General features: G+C 32.4%; 1 protein-coding gene across 2 annotated transcripts in view; it reads right to left on the reverse strand.

The window, feature by feature from the left end:
* Miga (mitoguardin) overlaps window positions 1–19,192 on the reverse strand; it is an 88,462-nt gene that overhangs the window by 5,253 nt on the left and 64,017 nt on the right. Inside the window, exons 4-10 of one of the 2 annotated variants that reach the window (XM_014428289.3) lie at window positions 6,267–6,451; window positions 2,848–2,946; window positions 2,585–2,697; window positions 2,344–2,512; window positions 2,029–2,262; window positions 1,777–1,947; window positions 1,549–1,704 (exon numbers count right to left, since the gene is read on the reverse strand). In XM_014428289.3, coding sequence (XP_014283775.1) covers window positions 1,549–1,704; window positions 1,777–1,947; window positions 2,029–2,262; window positions 2,344–2,512; window positions 2,585–2,697; window positions 2,848–2,946; window positions 6,267–6,451 — 1,127 coding nt within the window. Of the gene's footprint in view, window positions 1–1,359; window positions 1,705–1,776; window positions 1,948–2,028; window positions 2,263–2,343; window positions 2,513–2,584; window positions 2,698–2,847; window positions 2,947–6,266; window positions 6,452–19,192 lie in introns of those variants that run through there. The other variant, XM_024364342.2, reaches the window with a different exon arrangement.

Genomic DNA, 19,192 nt, shown 5'->3' on the forward strand with positions numbered 1-19,192 from the left:
ATTTTAACTAAGATCATATTTACTAAATGTATAATGTAATATAATTGAGATACTATTGATATGAAACATATCAACTCTTTATTCTGGTACCAAATCTGTTTTAAAGGTTTCTAAATTTAAGAACTAAGTATAGTAATATTGTTCGACAAATATTGAGCTTTCACAAGAAGAAAACAAAGAATGTTTTCAAAAACCTGTAACTATTAGTTTGTTATTATACTACAACATATAAAGTGTTACGAGACCATATGATCTAAGTTCCGAAAAAATTTTAATATCCAAAGGTCATTAAAAGAGAAACGGACATGCTGTTCTGATAGCTCCATTTTTTACAAGTTTCGACTGAATAGAGATCATTGATGTAGAACTGAGTTATATATGTAATAACTACATTGATTGAGGCACCAAGACTACTTTTCTGTAAAAACATGTTTTCAAATTTTGGATAGTTAGATCATTTGGCCACGGCCACACTCAACCTCATATGTCCATTTCTATTTCTGAAAATCATCAGTTAATTTTTGAAATTATTTTTTCTTAGGAAATGAAATAAGGGTATTAGTTATTGTCCCAAACCACAATTATTACACTGTAAATAATTTAAAGCAAAATTTTATCGTGCCGTTTTTTAATAATTGATTACCATCTTGTTAAATCAAAGAAACTTCAGACCTTATCGGTTTTCATAACTGATTACCTGACTAGAAAAGGCTTTCCTTCTATAATTGTTAAAGTATGGTCTCACCTTGAGAGATGGTGACGTACCTTAGAGGAACATGGTTTAAAATATAAACCGAACAAACTGTCAAACTATTTCAATAAAAATAAAAACCTAACTAATATCAAAGATTATTTAAATATTCATTGATTGCACAAGTTTAATCCAAATCGTTTAAGAAAATCGTAAAAGTGTATTAAAATCTATTATACTGCGAGTAATTCAATTTTAATAAGGATTGACAATTTAATCAATCAATCTACCAGACTTTTCTTCCAACTTTTCGAAGAACAATTAGTGTTTCATTACCCAAAGCAAAATATATTGACCAAAAATCACTATAAGTGAATGTTTTAAGGATAAGATAAGTGAGGCTACCCTAGGAAAGGAAGGGTGGATTTCGATGTTGTTTCCCAATTTTAGCCACATTTTCGATTTTGCTCGATTTTACTGTTTTTTAAAGTCAAGTTGTTATGAATTTATAAAAAAATATAAAAATTAAGAGTCATCATGGCTTTTCTTTTATTGGTTCTATATGCTCTAGGATCAAAGGATTTAAGTCTCAAAAAAGGAATATTTAAACTTCATACAGAGGTAAGACAAATTTAAATACAACAAGTAATACTTATATATTGATTCATAAGTCAAATTTGAAATTTGGTATATCTGGAATTTGAGATAGTAACAATTTTTTAAAAATTTAAATATTCATAAATAAATAAAATTTCATAAGTATAAATAATACTATTTATAAATTTAGGACTAAATATCATGGAAGATATAAATATTAAGCTTATTTTTAAACTACACAGTAGGAAAATTTCTATTACTTATTGCATAGATTCAAGATTCCTAGCTAATTTCACTTCAATATTTTCCACTCTTGTTTTCACATGCCTCAAAATATCTTCAGATAAAGTTTCAACAGACGTATAATTTGATTTCTGAAAACTAAATATGTCCATAAGGAAGTTCATGACCTGATCCTGAAAAATAAAATACACTAATAAACTATTCAGTGACTAAAAAATTAGTACAGGGGAATAAGATTATATTACTTTAAAATATAGGCACATTTCACGAAGATCATCATTAGGCCCTAGGAAACCCCAAGCCAATAGAGGAGATATCTGTTCAGATATGGAATAAAAATGGGACATGAAACCATTAGGATACATGAGCATACGTCTTTTTGCCTTAAGAACTGACCAAACCGCAGTTGCTAATGCCTGTAAAGATAATATTCTATAAACAATAATAATGTTATGAAGTAATTTAAATAATATATACTTTTTCCTTGATTTGATTACCGATTCTTTAAACCCATTCGAAAGCCATCTATTTTGAACTACAGCAGTGACAGAGGAGGGCGGTGATTCTAAGTCTTCAAAAGCATCCATAAGAATGTAATCTAATACAACATCAAAAAATGTCATAGCTTTCACACCTTTTAAGCTCAATTCTCTTTCTACTTCTGACCAAACACTATCATCTTGCAGAAAAATAAGCATTTCTTCAAATGCGACAATAAAATCCTTAGGGTCCTGAAACATAGGGAATTAAGTAAAATTGAATCATCAGACATAAAAAGTATGACAATTAAAAAAAAAAAATTGTATAAAAACCTTGTCTGCAAATAAAAGTATATCGGTTAAAACTTGTCTTCCTGAATCGGCAAACCAATCCCATGTCTTTTTATCCTGAAACATCCAAGAGAAAGCTAGACGAACACAGTGGAGTTTACAAAGATATTCTAGATCGGAACTGCAATGAACCATCTCTGTACGTAAACATCTAAAAAACAATGGTATATATTAATGTTTACTGATATGAATTTTCAATAACAACAAGACATTTACTAGATACCTATAAGGAATCCCATGCTCTTCAAACTGTTTAACAGCTGCTTGATAAAATGGAAGTTTTTCAACATCAGTTGAAAGATCTAAATATTCTTCGAATTCCCGAAGATCTGCAATCTATAAAGTTACCAAATGAATTGATGTTTTAAAACGAACAAAGATTGAGTGAGATAGCATGTGAAAAATGAGTGCGCACCGCACCAAATTTGTACATTTGTTTTGATGGCTCTACAAACCTTAATAACTAGATAATAAATAGAAACAAACCTCATCTTGAGCCGAAACGAAGGATTCAGCTGAAGAAAAACCATTAAACCGCACTGAGCCACTGCGGACTGAGCTTTCTGCTCGAAATAAAACAGATCTCTAAAACAAAAAAAAACAAACTTAAAACAGTCTTCGAAATATCAAAATAATTAATTAAATAAAATTAAAATATTAATTATATAAAATACCTTTAACACGCTATGATAAACATTTGAACAATTGAAAAAAAAAAAGTTTACGTCCTCATAGTCAGTAATATTGAACATTTCTAGAAGTCACGGATGACGATTTCTACAGTTATTAATATTACAATATTTACTTGTCAGTAATCCACTCATTTTTTTTCTCAAAGTGGTGTTTTCTGATAATTTCTTTCCCTTAACTATCTTCTAACTAAAAATGCTAAACTAAAAGAAACGTTTAGAAGCACGGCAGAAGGAATATAAGAGAACGATTTTGATCAAACTATTTACACATGGGCCCTGTTTCATAATGAAAGCTAATAGTATTAGTTCAAAATACAAGTATAGAAAGAACGTGTTAATTACACTAATATTTATTTTTTTTCATAATAGGGAGGGCTATTAGTGATATTACAGGATTTAAAAAGTACTAAAGTACAAGTCAGTGTAATTGTATTAAGTTAAATCTACAAGACTAATAGTATTAGTTTATACTTTATTATGAAACAGGGCCCTGGTCTAGTCCAAGAGCCAGAGGGGGGATTAGGCCACTCGTCCAGGAAATAATTTTAAACTACAATTTTTTACTACTGTAAGTAGTAACGGTAACCTGTAGCGAACATTCTGAAAATTTGAATTGAAAGTAAATTATTTGTAAATTGTCGTCAAAACTTACCCATCAGGAATACACCTGCATTTCACTTAATTTGATTGTATTCGGCTAAATCAAAAGCGAACTTTTGGCTCATGGAAAAATACATAGAGGTGAGAGAACTTATTCCTCATTTCAGTTTTGTTGAGCCATTTTCCAAACCATTGTTATTTTATTTTGGCCTTCCACGAGAATAGAAATGAAGAATATTGCAAACTAATTATAGACAGTAAGCCTGACTAGTTAACAGCATAGGTAGAAGTAAAGATACCAACTAATTATCAACAAATCTAACCAGAACTGTTTTTCGATAGGAGCTGATCTTTATTTATTATTGTAACTTTCGCTTACCTATAAGTTAAATATATAAGGGGGAGTGAGTATTGCAATCGTGCAAAATTTAGAGTTCGAGTTTTCGACAAAAATGTCCGTTTTGAGATCCCCTGAGTTCATATAACCAAGTCTTGCTAAATGGTTAGTGTGGCCTAGGACACAAAAACGGAAAGTCGTACGAAACTGAAATTACATATTTAAGGCGGGTACACGCCTGAGAGAAGTAAGAATCGATTTTTCGCATTTTTCTGACTTTATCGAAAACGGCTCAAACCATTTTGATTAAGCTCGGTATGTCGATGTACAATTAAGTGTTCTTTAATTTCAGATAGGTGATAAATCCTCATTGAAATAGTTTGACAGGGCTTAAATGCTGATTTTTCAATTAATCTTTCTCTAAAGTACCTTTAACTTTGTTCATCAAAAATAATTAACCATCTCACACTTCATATAAAATGAAAAATGGATAAATGAAAACTATAAAGGATTTGAAAATTAACTTAAGGAGATAAGATGAAGGAAGTATTTCCAGATTGAAAACGCGTTTCCGGAAACAGGAATTGCAACGTAGACTTATTATATACAGCTACGAACCTAAAGATTTTAGAAAACATAATGTGTAATATGGAAAGTCGAGGAAAGTAATGGAGAATCACGAAAAACGCATAAATGAAATGCTTACGAGTTTGACGTTAAATTGACGGGGTTCTTGCACATTGGGTTGGTCCGTTTCGCCATCGGTTAAATATTTTCTTTTCACCTTTGTGGTGAAGTAGTTTTTTTAATTTTTCAAAAACTACATATATTTGAACCTTCCAGTTGACAGGACAATTAACTCTATATTTAACACTACAATAATTTGGCCGAAATATTATTAAAAGTACTTTTCCGAAAATTTTTGATATTCCAGAGAATCTGTCAATTGAAAGGCTCATTTTGAAAATTACAGATAATTTGAAAATTGAAAAGAACAGAAAATATTTTAATTTACAAATACCTGTTCTCAAAGGGGCTAGGACTAATTCCAACTCAAAGTAAGGTGGTGAGTGAAGTTGTCTGATGCTGCGCACCGCACCACAGTTTTTTAACAGAGACAGTATTAAGTATCATTTATCGCAAATATATTCCTGATTTTAATACTTCAAATTTAATAATTTCAATTAATTGATTTTAATACCCAATTTATTGACGGAATTACTGAAAATCTGAAATACTTGCAATTTATTCAATAATTTCAAGTGAAACCAGCGAATTGGTATTTATTTGTTGTAGGTAGATAAGAAAACTTACAGATATCAAATTTTGAATACTAAACCACTTTTGTCACACACAACTTACTTAATTAAACCAGACAATTAGTAGTTATATGGTGTGACTTAATCTCAAAATTCACTGACTATCCAATAGTGTCTTAATTTAGTTCCATTCCCTTTACACCCGTACCCAAATAGTTATAATTCAGAACATAATTGCCTCGTGATTTGTTCATCGTCCCTGATGATTTTCCATTTATATCAATGACCTCCCAAACTTTATTTACAACATCCTATACCATTTGTAGGCAGATGACCTGCAAACAGACATTGCCATCCACCGTTTTAACATGCCCGAGGCATCTCGTAGGCTCTAAGATGATACAGTAATAACCGCTGTTTCGGAAGATAAGTAGAGCTTGAACCGAGGCAAACCTTTAAGGTTAAAAACACTCCCTTAATACCTTTTACAGTTGGGAATCGGTGTAATGGATAGTTATCCATTACTTTTCCTTGACAACAGTCCCATTTAGTTCCAAAACGTTATAAAAACCTCAGAGTTACCTTCGATCTTTTTGTATAAATAACTCTTGGAGTAACCATATTTTCCAAATAAACAAAAAATCCACCTCGATCCTCAAACAGCTCCTAAGCCCCGTTATCTTTTGGTATACTTCATCACTTAAGAAGGAAAAAACCCTATGTTCTTGACTGCCTCACCCTGAGTTCTTCCATAATACTAGAATATTAAATATTACATCTCAGCCTACCGACTTGTACATCCCCTTTCATAGAACTGTTAACATTGAAAATCCTTTATCATTCGTGATACCTTATTCACTGTATTCCTTACTCAGTCCAATGAGACTGATACTTTAATTTAATTGTAAATTAAATACAGGAATAGAATGGTATCCATATAATAGATATTTTGTCATTATTATAACCAAAACACTGACATTAAAAATAAAATAAATCCTGATAAACGAATAATATTACCTGATCTAAGAAGAGAAGTTCACACTTGCGTTGAAGACGATAAGCACCTTCGAGAAGAGTCTCGATGTCCCTCGAGAATTCCGCCTCTTCCCGATCAGTAATAGCGATCGCAGCGCCCCCTCCGCTCTGGTAGGCTACCAAGGCATCTTCCCAATAACTGATTCCTTTCTCTAGGGCTTCCATTCCTAGAAATAAAACCACAACTCTTTTTATATGTTATATAAAGAAGAGAAAAAAGTGAATCCTGATTTGAAAAAGTCAATCCATGATAATAATTAAGGCTTATCGAACCAGAAGGTTCGATGCCGATACCACCAATCGCTATCTTGGTACTTCAGTCAGTGACGTCCGTCCGAACCCAAATCTACAAGATTAGTTTTGACACACTACTCCCACCTACGCCTCAGTTTGAACATTACGCCCACGTAACTACCTAAGATTCTCATTAAATAGTTATTACTCTGTTTTTATAGAGCTGTCGAGGTGGTGGTGGGCAATTAATTACTTCTGATTCCAATTGAAGATAAGAGGCACTCGATACCTGAAGGCATCGACAAAGCGTGTTCATACTGGTTAAGTACCTTGAGTTTTACGAGAACTAGCCGTAAAACTACGCAGAATGGAAACTCCTCTCCGTAAGGAACTAGCTTACGGTCGTGAAGGGGACGACAAGTCCTACAGGAACTAGCTGGTGGTTTTTCGCTGGAAGGAAACTCCACTCCGTATGGAATTTGCTTACGGTCGTGAAGATGCCAGGAACTTGATGTAAGTCCTTGTAATGAATGAAAAGAAGAAATGGTTTGGAAAGGAGGAGAGGTCCATAGTTGGCAGAAGTGAAATAAAAGTCCAATATGCATTTCCAAAAATAGCACTAGAATGTATGTTGTAATATGTATGTTGTTACTCCCCACAAAGGAGGTGACTCCCTGAAGTGGAAATTTATACTTTGGCTTATCGAGTTGTGAGTGAGAATTTAGCTTTTAGTGAATCAGAATATTCTATTGTAATCCTTATTGATTAAAATAATATATTTAGAAATATAATAAATGGTTATATACAAGTCAAGTTAAACTATTTACAAGAATCAATATATGATGTCTTTGTGATTATCATAGTGGTTTATGTGTCGACAGCTATATAGCGCCAGCTGGTTTGTAACGGTTATAGAGTGGTGTACAGTAAATAGTAACGGGTCGCTATAGAGCGGAGCATAAAGCTATTTAGTCCAAAGCCTTCCTCAATAAAAGGTAAATCCAATACCAAAGGAGTTTTTCGAATCCAACACGTTGTTCTTGAGATTAGCGCCTCAAATAAAAAACTATATAACTTTATATAGTATTATAGATTTAGATATAATAGATATAGATATAATATATACTATTTTTCATCTTTTGTGTGTTTCTATGCTTCTATTACGCAATCGATTGACTATTAAACAGGCCAGAGATAAACTGGAAAAGCAGTACAATGGCATAATGTGGTAGGTAAGGAGTGTAGAAGTCAATAAGAGAAGCTAAGTTAAGAAAGATTGCATTATCTAGCCGGGGACAGGCATGTATGTTTCTTATCATGCGATTCAAATCATTGTAGTATGCTAGTACAATGATTTTAAACCCAGTAAGTTTATTCTGTTTCCCACGTTCTGCAGTCTGAGGAAACCATTGCATTTTTACTAATAGAGAAATCATTTCAATATAAGTGTCAAAGGCCAGGTTCAAATGAAATATCACCCCATTAAAATATAATTTCACTGAATTAACCAAGAAGACTCTGGTTTTTGATTTTTGATAGCAGAAATAGAGTAAAATTAATTCACTATCAATGCTTATTCAAGAACTAATAAGAAGGATATTAGTTACAAAAACAATCAAATTACTAACCCTGAGAAAAAAATAATATTTATGAAAAAATTTGTAATATTTGTAGTATTCATTAATAACACTAAGATGTTGAATCACTTTACTTTTTTTATATCATGGAATGAATTTGAATTTCATTAATATTTAATTATTCACTAAATAATTATGATTTTATTTTTTAATCTTGAATCAAAAGCACACTAGACTAGAGGTCCATATTTAAAATAATAAAACCTTGATAAAATAATAAAACTCACAGATGAAGAAGGAAATGATTGCATTTCTTACTTCCTCCGTATGAATAATTTTTATAATGTCACTTTTTGGGAAGGCCAGCAATAGTAATCAGAATATTACCGATAGTAACACGTCATATCTCTAACAGTTTTTGTTTCATTTCCTTCATTTATAATTTGATAAAAACATATAATTAAACTTCTAAGAAAACAAAACATTCCTATACCACATAGGGGGATTGTTTTGAAATTCAATGTAAATACATGTCATGTTTTTACATCTAAACAAATATAAATATTACACCGCAAACTGGTATATTTTTAAAGAAATCTGCCCGACTACATGATATAGATTTCATTGTTTTAGCTTTCGAATAAATTAAAAATCGAACTAATATAATACAATTTTTATTTCAAATAATAAAAATAGAGAAACTGAAGTTTGAGATAATCCCCAGCCAAAGGCCACATAACATGTCCTCAGACTATTATTAAGATACAAGATATTAATATTGTGCTTCATTAAGCATTTTTTTTTTTTGGAGATAGAGGAGGCAAATTATGTATCGTAAAAGTGAAATATACTTTCTGAAGTGTTGATTAATTAATTAGAAACAACATTTTAAATTAACTGATCGGGTAATTAATTATATATACACCAAATAAATAAAAATCCAAATTTTTACAATTCTAATATCCTACAAATATAAACTAGCACTACAGACAATGAGAAAGACAATGATCCATATTTGTCACTTGATGTATAAAACGCACCATTCTTGTTTTACACAAGTTCCTTGTTGATATTGAGAAAGCGAAAGCATCTAAAAAAATGTAAGTGAAAAATAAACATATAAATGTAATAAATAAGATAACGCATTATAAAAAATAAATAAATCTCAAAGAAGAATAAAGTCAAAATCAAATTCCATTAAAAAATAAAGGAATAACTGCGAAATAAACGGAAAACAAAGAAAAATTAAATAAGGTAGCTAGCTACTTTCATTCAACAGCATTAAATGGTATGCAGAGCAATAACAAAATAAAATGTAAATATGTGAAAAATAAAACATCTCTAAGTATAATAAAGATAAAACATAATACTGCATAATGAAAGAACTGGTAACTATATAAAAAAAAATTTAATGTAACATAAAAACTATAATTAAATGATATGCTGAGCAACGGATTAAAAAAAAAAATGACGAGATGAATGCAAAAAGAGCCCATAATAGAGGATACAGACATTTTGAGAACTATTTTTATTAATTATTATTGTTGTTTATATTTATCACATGTGACTAAGCTAGAAGGAAATCTAGGCAATAGTGGACGCTTTACTTCGTTGGAAGCACTATATCCTCCGTCGTCATTTCCGCCTTGTCAGTGACCAGCGCTCATTCATGTTAAGAAATCACTATCGAGGTAGAATAAAAAATGAGATCATGCACCGGCGCCTAGGACTACAGCTACATGTATGACATCATCCACAGGCCAGGACAGGAGAGTCATGCTGGTGTTGCTCTCTATATCGCTGACCTGTTAATATCTCTTAAAAATCTGCATTAAAACTTAGGACACCTTTGGGAAACAAGACTTTCCAAGACTGTCATTGGATAAGAACCATCCGTTTTCGTTGAATGAGATTGGTACAGTTATATCAGTCTGTCAGGCCTGTGCAAAAATCAAATAAATTTCCAAAGCAGGAAAACTATTTGTTTTGGCAGCTGCCTTTCCCTGGAGTGATCACTGAAAATGATCTGAGCGATTCTGAAGGATAACAAGATAATGAAAAGTCTTTTGATGTATAGTATCGGCAAAATGCAAGAGATACAATACAGCGAATCCCAACATTCCATAAGCGCTCTAAGGGAAATCCAGCCGATGAGCAACAACTGTCCACCAACATCCACTGAGGAAGCCCAAGTACCGCGACAAAGAAGAATTCCACCCTACCTCAAGATAATAAAAATATAAATCTTGTTCCTGCTAAGAATTAAACAGTATATCAAAAGATAACGAAGCAGCATGCAATCGTAAAAGATCCTGTGGGTCTCGGTTTTTACCGTTCAAATTGGATTTCTTTATTTTTCTTTTATTTCTTCTTTAATTATTCATAAAAGTTTGCGTTTATCTATTGTTTATTAATGATAATAACGAGAACTGATTATTTTTTTTAATAAACAAAATTAAAGGTACTTAAGGCCTGGTAAATCACGCAAATGAAAATAAGACCTTTGGTATCAATTCCTATTTAAAGAACACTTAATATCTCATTGATTCACTGACTTTGATAAAATATTTATTATTAGTTTCGTACTAATTTTCGCTTTTGAACGAGGTTGACCACACATTATTGATCTCACTGGCAGACTCTCATTTCTTGCAATAAAGATTCAAAAAAGTGCTATCAGTTTTTTATCAGATAATGTCGATTGTTTTCAGAGGTCACTTATATTCAGTGGAGAAGTAAGTCTTCTCTCATCTTCCTCTTTATTTTTGAGAACCCTGACATCAGAAAATACTGTCAGGTTTACTCCCTTCCTGGGGCATTTCTTGAAAACGTTGAAAATCTCTAGGGCTCACTTTCAAGAAAAATGTCAGCTTTCCTGGAACAGGATTCTTATTAAATAAATTTTATTTTATTTTTCGCTGACCTGAATTTTCTGATTTACTCTTTATTAATATTTTCTCTTAAAGCTCTGTACTCCTACTTGGCAACATTGTGAAATAATTAACTTTAAAAATACAACAAAACATCCATGACAAATAAGGACAATTTGCTTTCAATTATTTGTATTTTCCCGAAGAAGGGCCGACGCTAGCTTATAAAAACATTTGTAATCTCTAAATAGCACACGAAGTGTATTAACATTGTATGCGATAATCTAGAGGGAATAAAATTAAAATTTCTGAGGAGAAAAAATTAGTTAGTAGTTCTTAAAAAAAAAGAAGTAAATAACATATATAAAAAAAACAAGTTAAGAACAGAGTTCGGTCAATAAGGTCATATTTTTCCATCATTTTGTGGTCGGGAAACAAATCAAAAGCGATTTATTAGTTATATTAATACTTTTAAAAAATAATGATGGCGAGGGGAGAGGGGATAAAAAAGTTGAGACCCGTAAAATACTCTTCTCTATCACCAGCTCAGTTCTCAAACATATTCTCAACCCTCTAAATCAATTAAGAAAGGCTGTACGCAAGACCTTATAACCCGCCTCCAAAAAAGGCGGGTGTGGTTGAAAAAAATTGAGAACAACAAAAAACACTTTTCTAACAACTCAATTTACAAAATATTACTCAAACATTGCTATTATCCTTCCAACTCTTCATTCTGGATGTGAAACGTCTCCCGTTACACTAAGGAAAGAACAAAACCTGAATGTATTGAAAATAAAGTATAATGTAAAATATTCGGACCGTAAAGGATGTTAACGGGAGAATTTAGAAGGCTACACAGCGCTGAATTGAGAAAACTGCACTCAGTAAACATAATTCAGGTCATAGCATAGCGGCGTATAAGATGGGCGTGTAAGGTTGTGGGGCTTAGCAACAAACGCATCCCTAAAATGTTAATAAACTCAAAATAAACCAACGGGGAAACGTCCGAGGGGTAGACCGAAACGTAGATGGGAAGTCTGATTTGGTAGATTTGGGTTTGGAGGGGTGTCATTGGACAGATGTATGTAGAGAACGATTGGTGGTATTGGCATCGAACCATCGGGTTCCCTAAGCCTTTATTATTATTATTAATCTAACACTGACTCAATCTGTAGGGACTATAGAAATGCACCCAGGGAGGACAAATTTTTTTGCTGAAATCTCCACTCATCTTCACTTTATCATATTTTTCTACCCATAAAATAATTATAATTGCAATTGAAATATGTTTTGCGTTTATATATATAATCGGTGAGTAATAGAAAAAATACAAGTATATTTTCTTTTTCTCTCCGATTTAATTTATAAAACAATGATTCCATACACTCATTTTTTTCTGACCCTCCAAGTTTAATAGGCAAAGAAATACAAATATACAAAGAGTTTTCATACTATGGTTTCACACTTGTTAAAAAGTTTGTGTGGCTAACTTGCTCTCATCGGTATGAAGTAGTATTGAAAACGGCAAGTACGAAATTTGGTCACTTTCGCTCCGATTAATACAGAATAGATAAACAATTATGATATTTTATTCGGCAAAATTCAATAAATAATAATAAACAACATTATTTAAATAGTTATAGTATAAGTAGTTTAGAATTTTATAGTAATATTAGAGTTATTTAAGGAGATATAGTGCCAGCATTTGGCAGGTCAGCACTGTATCGACATCCTTGTCCTAGTTCTTGCAGTTGGCGCCAGCCTTACACCCCCTTCCAACAAACAGTCGCTTTGGATATTTTCTGCAATATAATGCTTAGTTTCTCTATAAACTATTTATCATCATGAAAGAAAGAAAAAAACAACATAATGGCTAGAGGAATGCGCGATTTCACAAAAATAAATTTTAGTGCTGGTGTAGTCTTCAAATGAATATAAAATAAACTAAAAAATACAAATATTACTAAGTAACTTGAGATTTTAAATGAAACCTCACGACAATTTACCTTACTAGAGTAGGCAGAATAATGTGCTATAAATTTCCTTAATATATTAACGAACAAATTACGTTTGTTTCTTATTATCATTAGATTTATTTCTTAAGCTATGTTTCTGATTTCGATAATTTTTTTTTTTGTAACTAATTCACTAAGAATGGGAAGAAGCGAAGATGGAGAACATTAGTGTTGCCGCAGAAAATTTCCTTTAATGCAAGGATGGTGAGAGCTCGAACAGTCCCATGTTGGGCCACCCACTATTAGACTTAAAAAGCTCAGTGTAAAGAGACCTGTCCGGCGTTGTAGCGTGATCCAGAGGTGTACTTGGGAGAAGAGTCGCACTAAACTACTCAAAAAGAACAAATCATGATAAGAAGGCCAAGGTAAACCGAAGCGTAAGCCTTGGGGTGATGGTGATTTCATTGTAAGGAGTTAGGCAAGAATTTCTGGAATATTCCGTACACATTGACCACAAGCCAATTGACAGCGCTTTAAAATACGAAGATGACTTAGCAATCATTCCTGAAGAGGCTGCTTGAAAACTCATTGAGAAGAAAAAGCTTAAGGACGACACATCCAAATACAGGAAAGATGAAACGTTTATAAGACAGGTAATTAACCGCCTGGAACGGACTTATGGTCACCATGGGATCTTTGTCCTACTGTGGATATAATCCAGTCAAACTAGGCCAAAAAAAGCCAAATAGAGGAAAGTTAAAAATTACTTTAATTGACTTTTTCCAGTTTAAGATATCTAGGGCTTATTGTATAAAATAAACCATAGAAGTATTTTTCTTAACCATTCTACATGTCTCTAATCGGTGGTTTTACAAAGAAAAAAAAAAGGTATTTTTTTCAATATTTTTCTTTTAAATCGAAAACGAAGCAACGTATCGCGTATTTTATATTTCATTTTCGACCAGCCTGCAACAGAGCTAGTGCGGTACTTATGAAAGGCCACTTTTCGGTTCTCTATGAAAATGCAAAACAACTCCATTCTGTCTGAATGTAGCCCAATATTAACACTTACTTGAAAAACGCTTTAAATCACTATTTACTAAAAAATATACCAGGATTATCAGACGTTTTTGGAAATTCTGAATCAAGTTTTGAGACTCAACGAAACCTTAAGTTAGCTTCAAATGACTGTTTTGACTAACTGATAGATACACCTTCTAGAACAGGTTTTGCGCTATTCAAAAAAAAAAAAAAAAAAAAAAACCTAGACTAAGCGCGACAAGAACATTTGCATAACTGGTAAGAATAAAGTGCCCTATGCACACTACCACTCTTGAACATCTTTCTAGAGAGAAACAGATAATAACCTCATTCATGATTACCAAGAACTGTTGGTTCAAGTCCGCATTTTAAAGAATGGGATATCATTTCGTACTCCAGTAGCTGTAGCCCAAGCTAGATGTACAAGTCAACGGCAATGTCTCAGTACTTTTTTTTTTTAAAGATGTACCTTTTTCCAGACCAATATCAGTTATCTGATCTGGAGAAGAAGAATAAAAAAACAAAAACAATGTATTTATCTTGCTCAAGTACACGTTCGAGGATGGTTTTTATCATTAGAAGAAATTATGGCAACTTAAAATAATTTATTATTCATGCCTCCTCTAACAAATAATGAGGATATTAGTCCTGAAATCGGTAATGCTGGGTTAATATGTTTTCAGAGCATCTCTACTAGCTACATATCTCCCGAAACTGTGATTCTTCTATTTCTATTTGATGATTAATGTTCCGATCATAGTTAAAACAAATATTGCCCAAATTATGCGAAAACCAGACAAGAGTGAAGAAGAAAACTATCAATCAGAGAGGTACATTCTGTATAAAAATTATTTTTCTTCCTCCGCAAATAACCAGTTTTCAAATTTTGTTAATCATGTTACAAAAAATGTTTCATTTTTTCAATTCAGTATGTAGTTCAGCTTCAATTTCCTCGAAAAAGACCCTTCAACATGGAAATATGATCCTGGATTCGACATTGTAGGCTTAAAACTAATCCAGGGATACAACATTATCACAAAATACGCACATAAAAAACTATGTGTTCAACAGATCGTTTCCGAAGACCGTAAAAATTACGTACACCAGAGTGTGTATACATATAAACTTATAAAAAAAAAACTACCACTACTAACCATGAAAGGGCCAAAGGGTTCAGTACTTTCTATGGAAGCACTGTTTCTGAACCAACAGTTATGCATGGAGATGATTTGTTCAACATCACGCTCAACCGCCAGGTTTCCCTTTATATGTAGTTAAAGAATGAAATATAAATCAATTAAATGAATCATAGAATGCCAACTCAAATCAGTATTTCCTAAGAAAAACTCCATGCCAACCAGTAATGAATATTAGCATAATAATAATAATAATAAATGCTTATTATTATTATGACCCAAAGGTTCGAAGCTGATATCACCAATTACCCATACACTAATTTACCAATGACGCCCGTCCAAACCAAAATCTACCAGATCAGTTTTAATGTAATCTTCCAACCTACGCTTTAGTCTACCCCACGAATGTTTATCAGTCGGTTCAGTGTTTATTAAAAATATATTGTGAAGATCTGTTCGTTACAAAGCCCTACAACCTCACACGCCCATCTTATTCACCGCAATGCTGCAACCTGAATTATATTTACCGGGTACAGTTCCCTCTATTCTTCTAATTGCGCTGTTATTTTCCGTAGTGTAAGAGGCCACGATCCGTATTCGCATCCGTAAATTACTGTTAGAAAGATAATTGGCTCATTAACAGTGATGCAGCGGGAGGGATGCGCTGGGATCTCTTGAGCTCTGCTCTACCCCTCACACGTGGGGGATAGAGTGGGCTCAGGGATCCTCAGGTCGATTGTGTAAATATTGTATATATTATTTTATCATTATGTTTTTTTATTTATTTATTTTCATACAGATAGTTTGATTATGTTCGTCTTGTCTATTCTTTTGTTTGTATATATTTTAAGAGAGTTTTTTATTAATATTATTTTTTTATTTTTTATTTTAGTATGTATGAGATCATTCATCACTATTACCTATTGCCCACAACTGTGTGGCAGATTGTAATATCTATCAAAAAAAAAAAGAAAAGAAAGATAATAGCTTTGTAAATTCCAACTTTTAAGTTTTTGAACAGAGGGCATGAGTTTAGCAATTTCAAAATTCAAAAATAAAAAGTATTTCGGCCTTTAACCTCGCTTTTATTTCCTCATAAGAATTTCAGCAAAAACATAAAAAAACTGTGAATCGTATCTCGGGCTGTACGTAGATAAACATTTAACCTGTAATAATATGTTAGAAGTACGAAAGAACTGACAATACGAAACAATAAACTCTCTAATATTATGTACTTTGGATCTTCACTTAAATAACAAAACTAATGATACATAAAACAATCTGTACGAAAATATGAAGTCGAATTTTGGGGTTCAGCAAAGTAAAAATAAATAAAAACACTACAATCCAAAATTCTTTGAAAAATTGCTAGCTACCGTGGTGTATTTTAAAAGACACCATACACAACAAAATACAAATACTTCACATTTAACTCATTTACTAAACCATCCCCCTTCACTAGAGCAATCTCTTTTCTTGTTTGATGTTATCGACTACATGTACATGTACACCGACCGTATTTAATTTGACATGAATATGTTTTATAATTAACGTTCTTAGAAGTACATTTACCTGCTCACTATAACTTGAAAGTTAGAAAAATAATTTTTTCATTAAACTAAACATTATTTTTTCATTAATTTTTTAAAGTAAAAAAACTGGTATTTTACATTATTTAATAAAAAAATAACTACTTATTGTATTACCAACTTTTCAACTAATTTTCTAAGTTGAATATTTAAAAAATATGGTGATATGCCCAGTTTCACTCATTTTTCATTCGTAAAGAAATTCATACGATAGTGAGTGTAATTTTGATACATTTGGTCTACTTATACATATTCCATTCAATACTATCCAATCTATATCTAATTACGCTTATTTAAAAGAATTTTAATCACACTCAGATTAAAAGCGCTATAACGCTGTTACTAAACAGTAACAAGCTACTGCATTTCTAATAAGTAAACCAGTTGCTGGGACTAAACATGCCGCATTTTAAGAAATTAAAACAAAGAAAATTATTGTTTTTACTGCATTCAATGCAGTTTTAAAACAGAAAACTGTTTCACTGATTAAAGTGATGTGAAAATAACCTACGAATTTGGCATTTTATTGATTTGATGTGAAGTTTTGAAAATGGCAAAATCATTATTCCGTTCTAAGAGAGTCACATAATAAAAATATATTTCTTCAGAATTGTTTAGGTTTTAATAGTAAATACTATAGAAGCTATTGCTCTGATCAGTGCCATCTTAATACACTAAGACGCGCTGGGCCCCCTGACTCCTATGACCGATAAATTGAAATGAATTAAAAATGAACTAAGGGGTACATTGACGAATAGTGAGGGGTGATCCGAGATAAATTGAGCAATTTATCAATGACTACCATAGAAAGAGGTGTACTTACTTAAATAAATAGATTTTGAAGAAGTAATTCATGAGTTTGCTAATCATAATTGAACATACTTTATAAATGTTTAAGATTTTTCTTTTAATGCTTGTTACATTTAAAAGATATTGATTTTCAATAGTACATAGTTAAATCGAGTTCTGTTGACATCTAAAGTAGTTGAGGAAATAAGTTCTCTTGTGGAAGGCCTCCTTCTCTTCGAGTCACCACTTGGTCAAAGGCAGCCCTAGTCTGGTGCAGCACACTATTGATCGTGGAACCTTTGTTACTTCTGATTGGTTATTGCCCATTATTTATTACAATAATAATTATGTGGTTGTTATAATATTACATAATACAGAGTAAAAACCGAATTTACGTACAATTACTTGTTTTGTTCCCTAGCCCCAAAATCCACCAAACCTCGAAAGAAATTCGAATCAAGGAAAAAACATTTAATTAATACTAATTTTATACAAAAAAAAAATCTCATGTTTCTACACAAATGTAGACATTTTAAGTTTTTGCCTCACAAAAATGAACGTTTTACTCTTTTTACACTAAATTTTGATATTTGCTGAATAACATTTACTGGATGAACAAAATTTTTGAAGTATAGGTGTATCAATGCCAATTTGTATTTCCTTATTAAATCTATAGAATTATTATTATTGTGGCCCTACGGTCCTACAAGAACCTCCAACACCACCAACCACTTTCCACAATCTGTTGCTCTCTCTCTCTTCATCTTTGAATATTCAACCGTTTTAGATCCTCCTCCGCATCTCACAGCCATCTGGACCCAGGACATCCTCTTTTTCGTTTTCTATCCCGTTTCCCATAGAGCATCTTCTTGGGTATTCTTTGATCGGTCATCCTCTCTGAATGTCCAATCCATCATATTTGAGCTCTTTTCATTAAAGCTACGATGTCGGGTTCGCTAAACAGTTCCATCGGCTCCTCGTTCGTTCTTCTCCAATTCCCATTTTCAATACCTTTCTCTCCCAGGAGTTGAGCATCCGTTCCGTTTTTCTAGTCAAGGGTCATGTTTCACACCCATACATAACCACTGGCCTTAAGATGATTTTGCAAATGACCACATCCATTTTTATAGAAAGAGCTCTAAACTTCAATACTCTTTGCAATGAGAGATAACATCTATTTCCTGCTGCTATCCAGGCCTCTATTTCGCTCTATACTTTGTTGTCATGTGTAAACAGCCTTCCGGTTTACAGAACTGAAAATGTGATCTGTGAAAGTTACATTACCATTCACTTCCTTATCTCTTCTTGAAATTGTCATGTACACATTCTTATTTTCAGTAACCTTGAAGCCTAGTTCAATCATTTCTTTGAATTCCTGTAATGTAATATATCTCTTGTAATGCTGTTGGGGTTTAAGTGACAATGACCACAGCACATATGCTGTGGTCATTGTCACTTAAACCCCAACAGCATTACAAGGGATATCGGCTGTCTTAACATCTAGCATATGCATACATATGCTAGATGTTAAGACAGCCGATTGTAGATGGTTCTTTCTGTATTAGTTCTAATTGAATGAATAGCTATTTCCGGTGACATATTAAAAAGAATAGGAGACAAAGGATCACCCTGCATCAAGTCATTCTCCACACAAAATTCCTGGAACAGCGAATTCCCAAGCTTAACCCGACAGGGTTAATTTATAGAAGCCCCATTA

Source organism: Halyomorpha halys, unplaced genomic scaffold (assembly GCF_000696795.3).
Source record: "Halyomorpha halys isolate HHAL.00 unplaced genomic scaffold, Hhal_1.1 Scaffold33.1, whole genome shotgun sequence".
In the NCBI taxonomy this organism is placed as follows: Eukaryota; Metazoa; Arthropoda; class Insecta; order Hemiptera; family Pentatomidae; genus Halyomorpha; species Halyomorpha halys.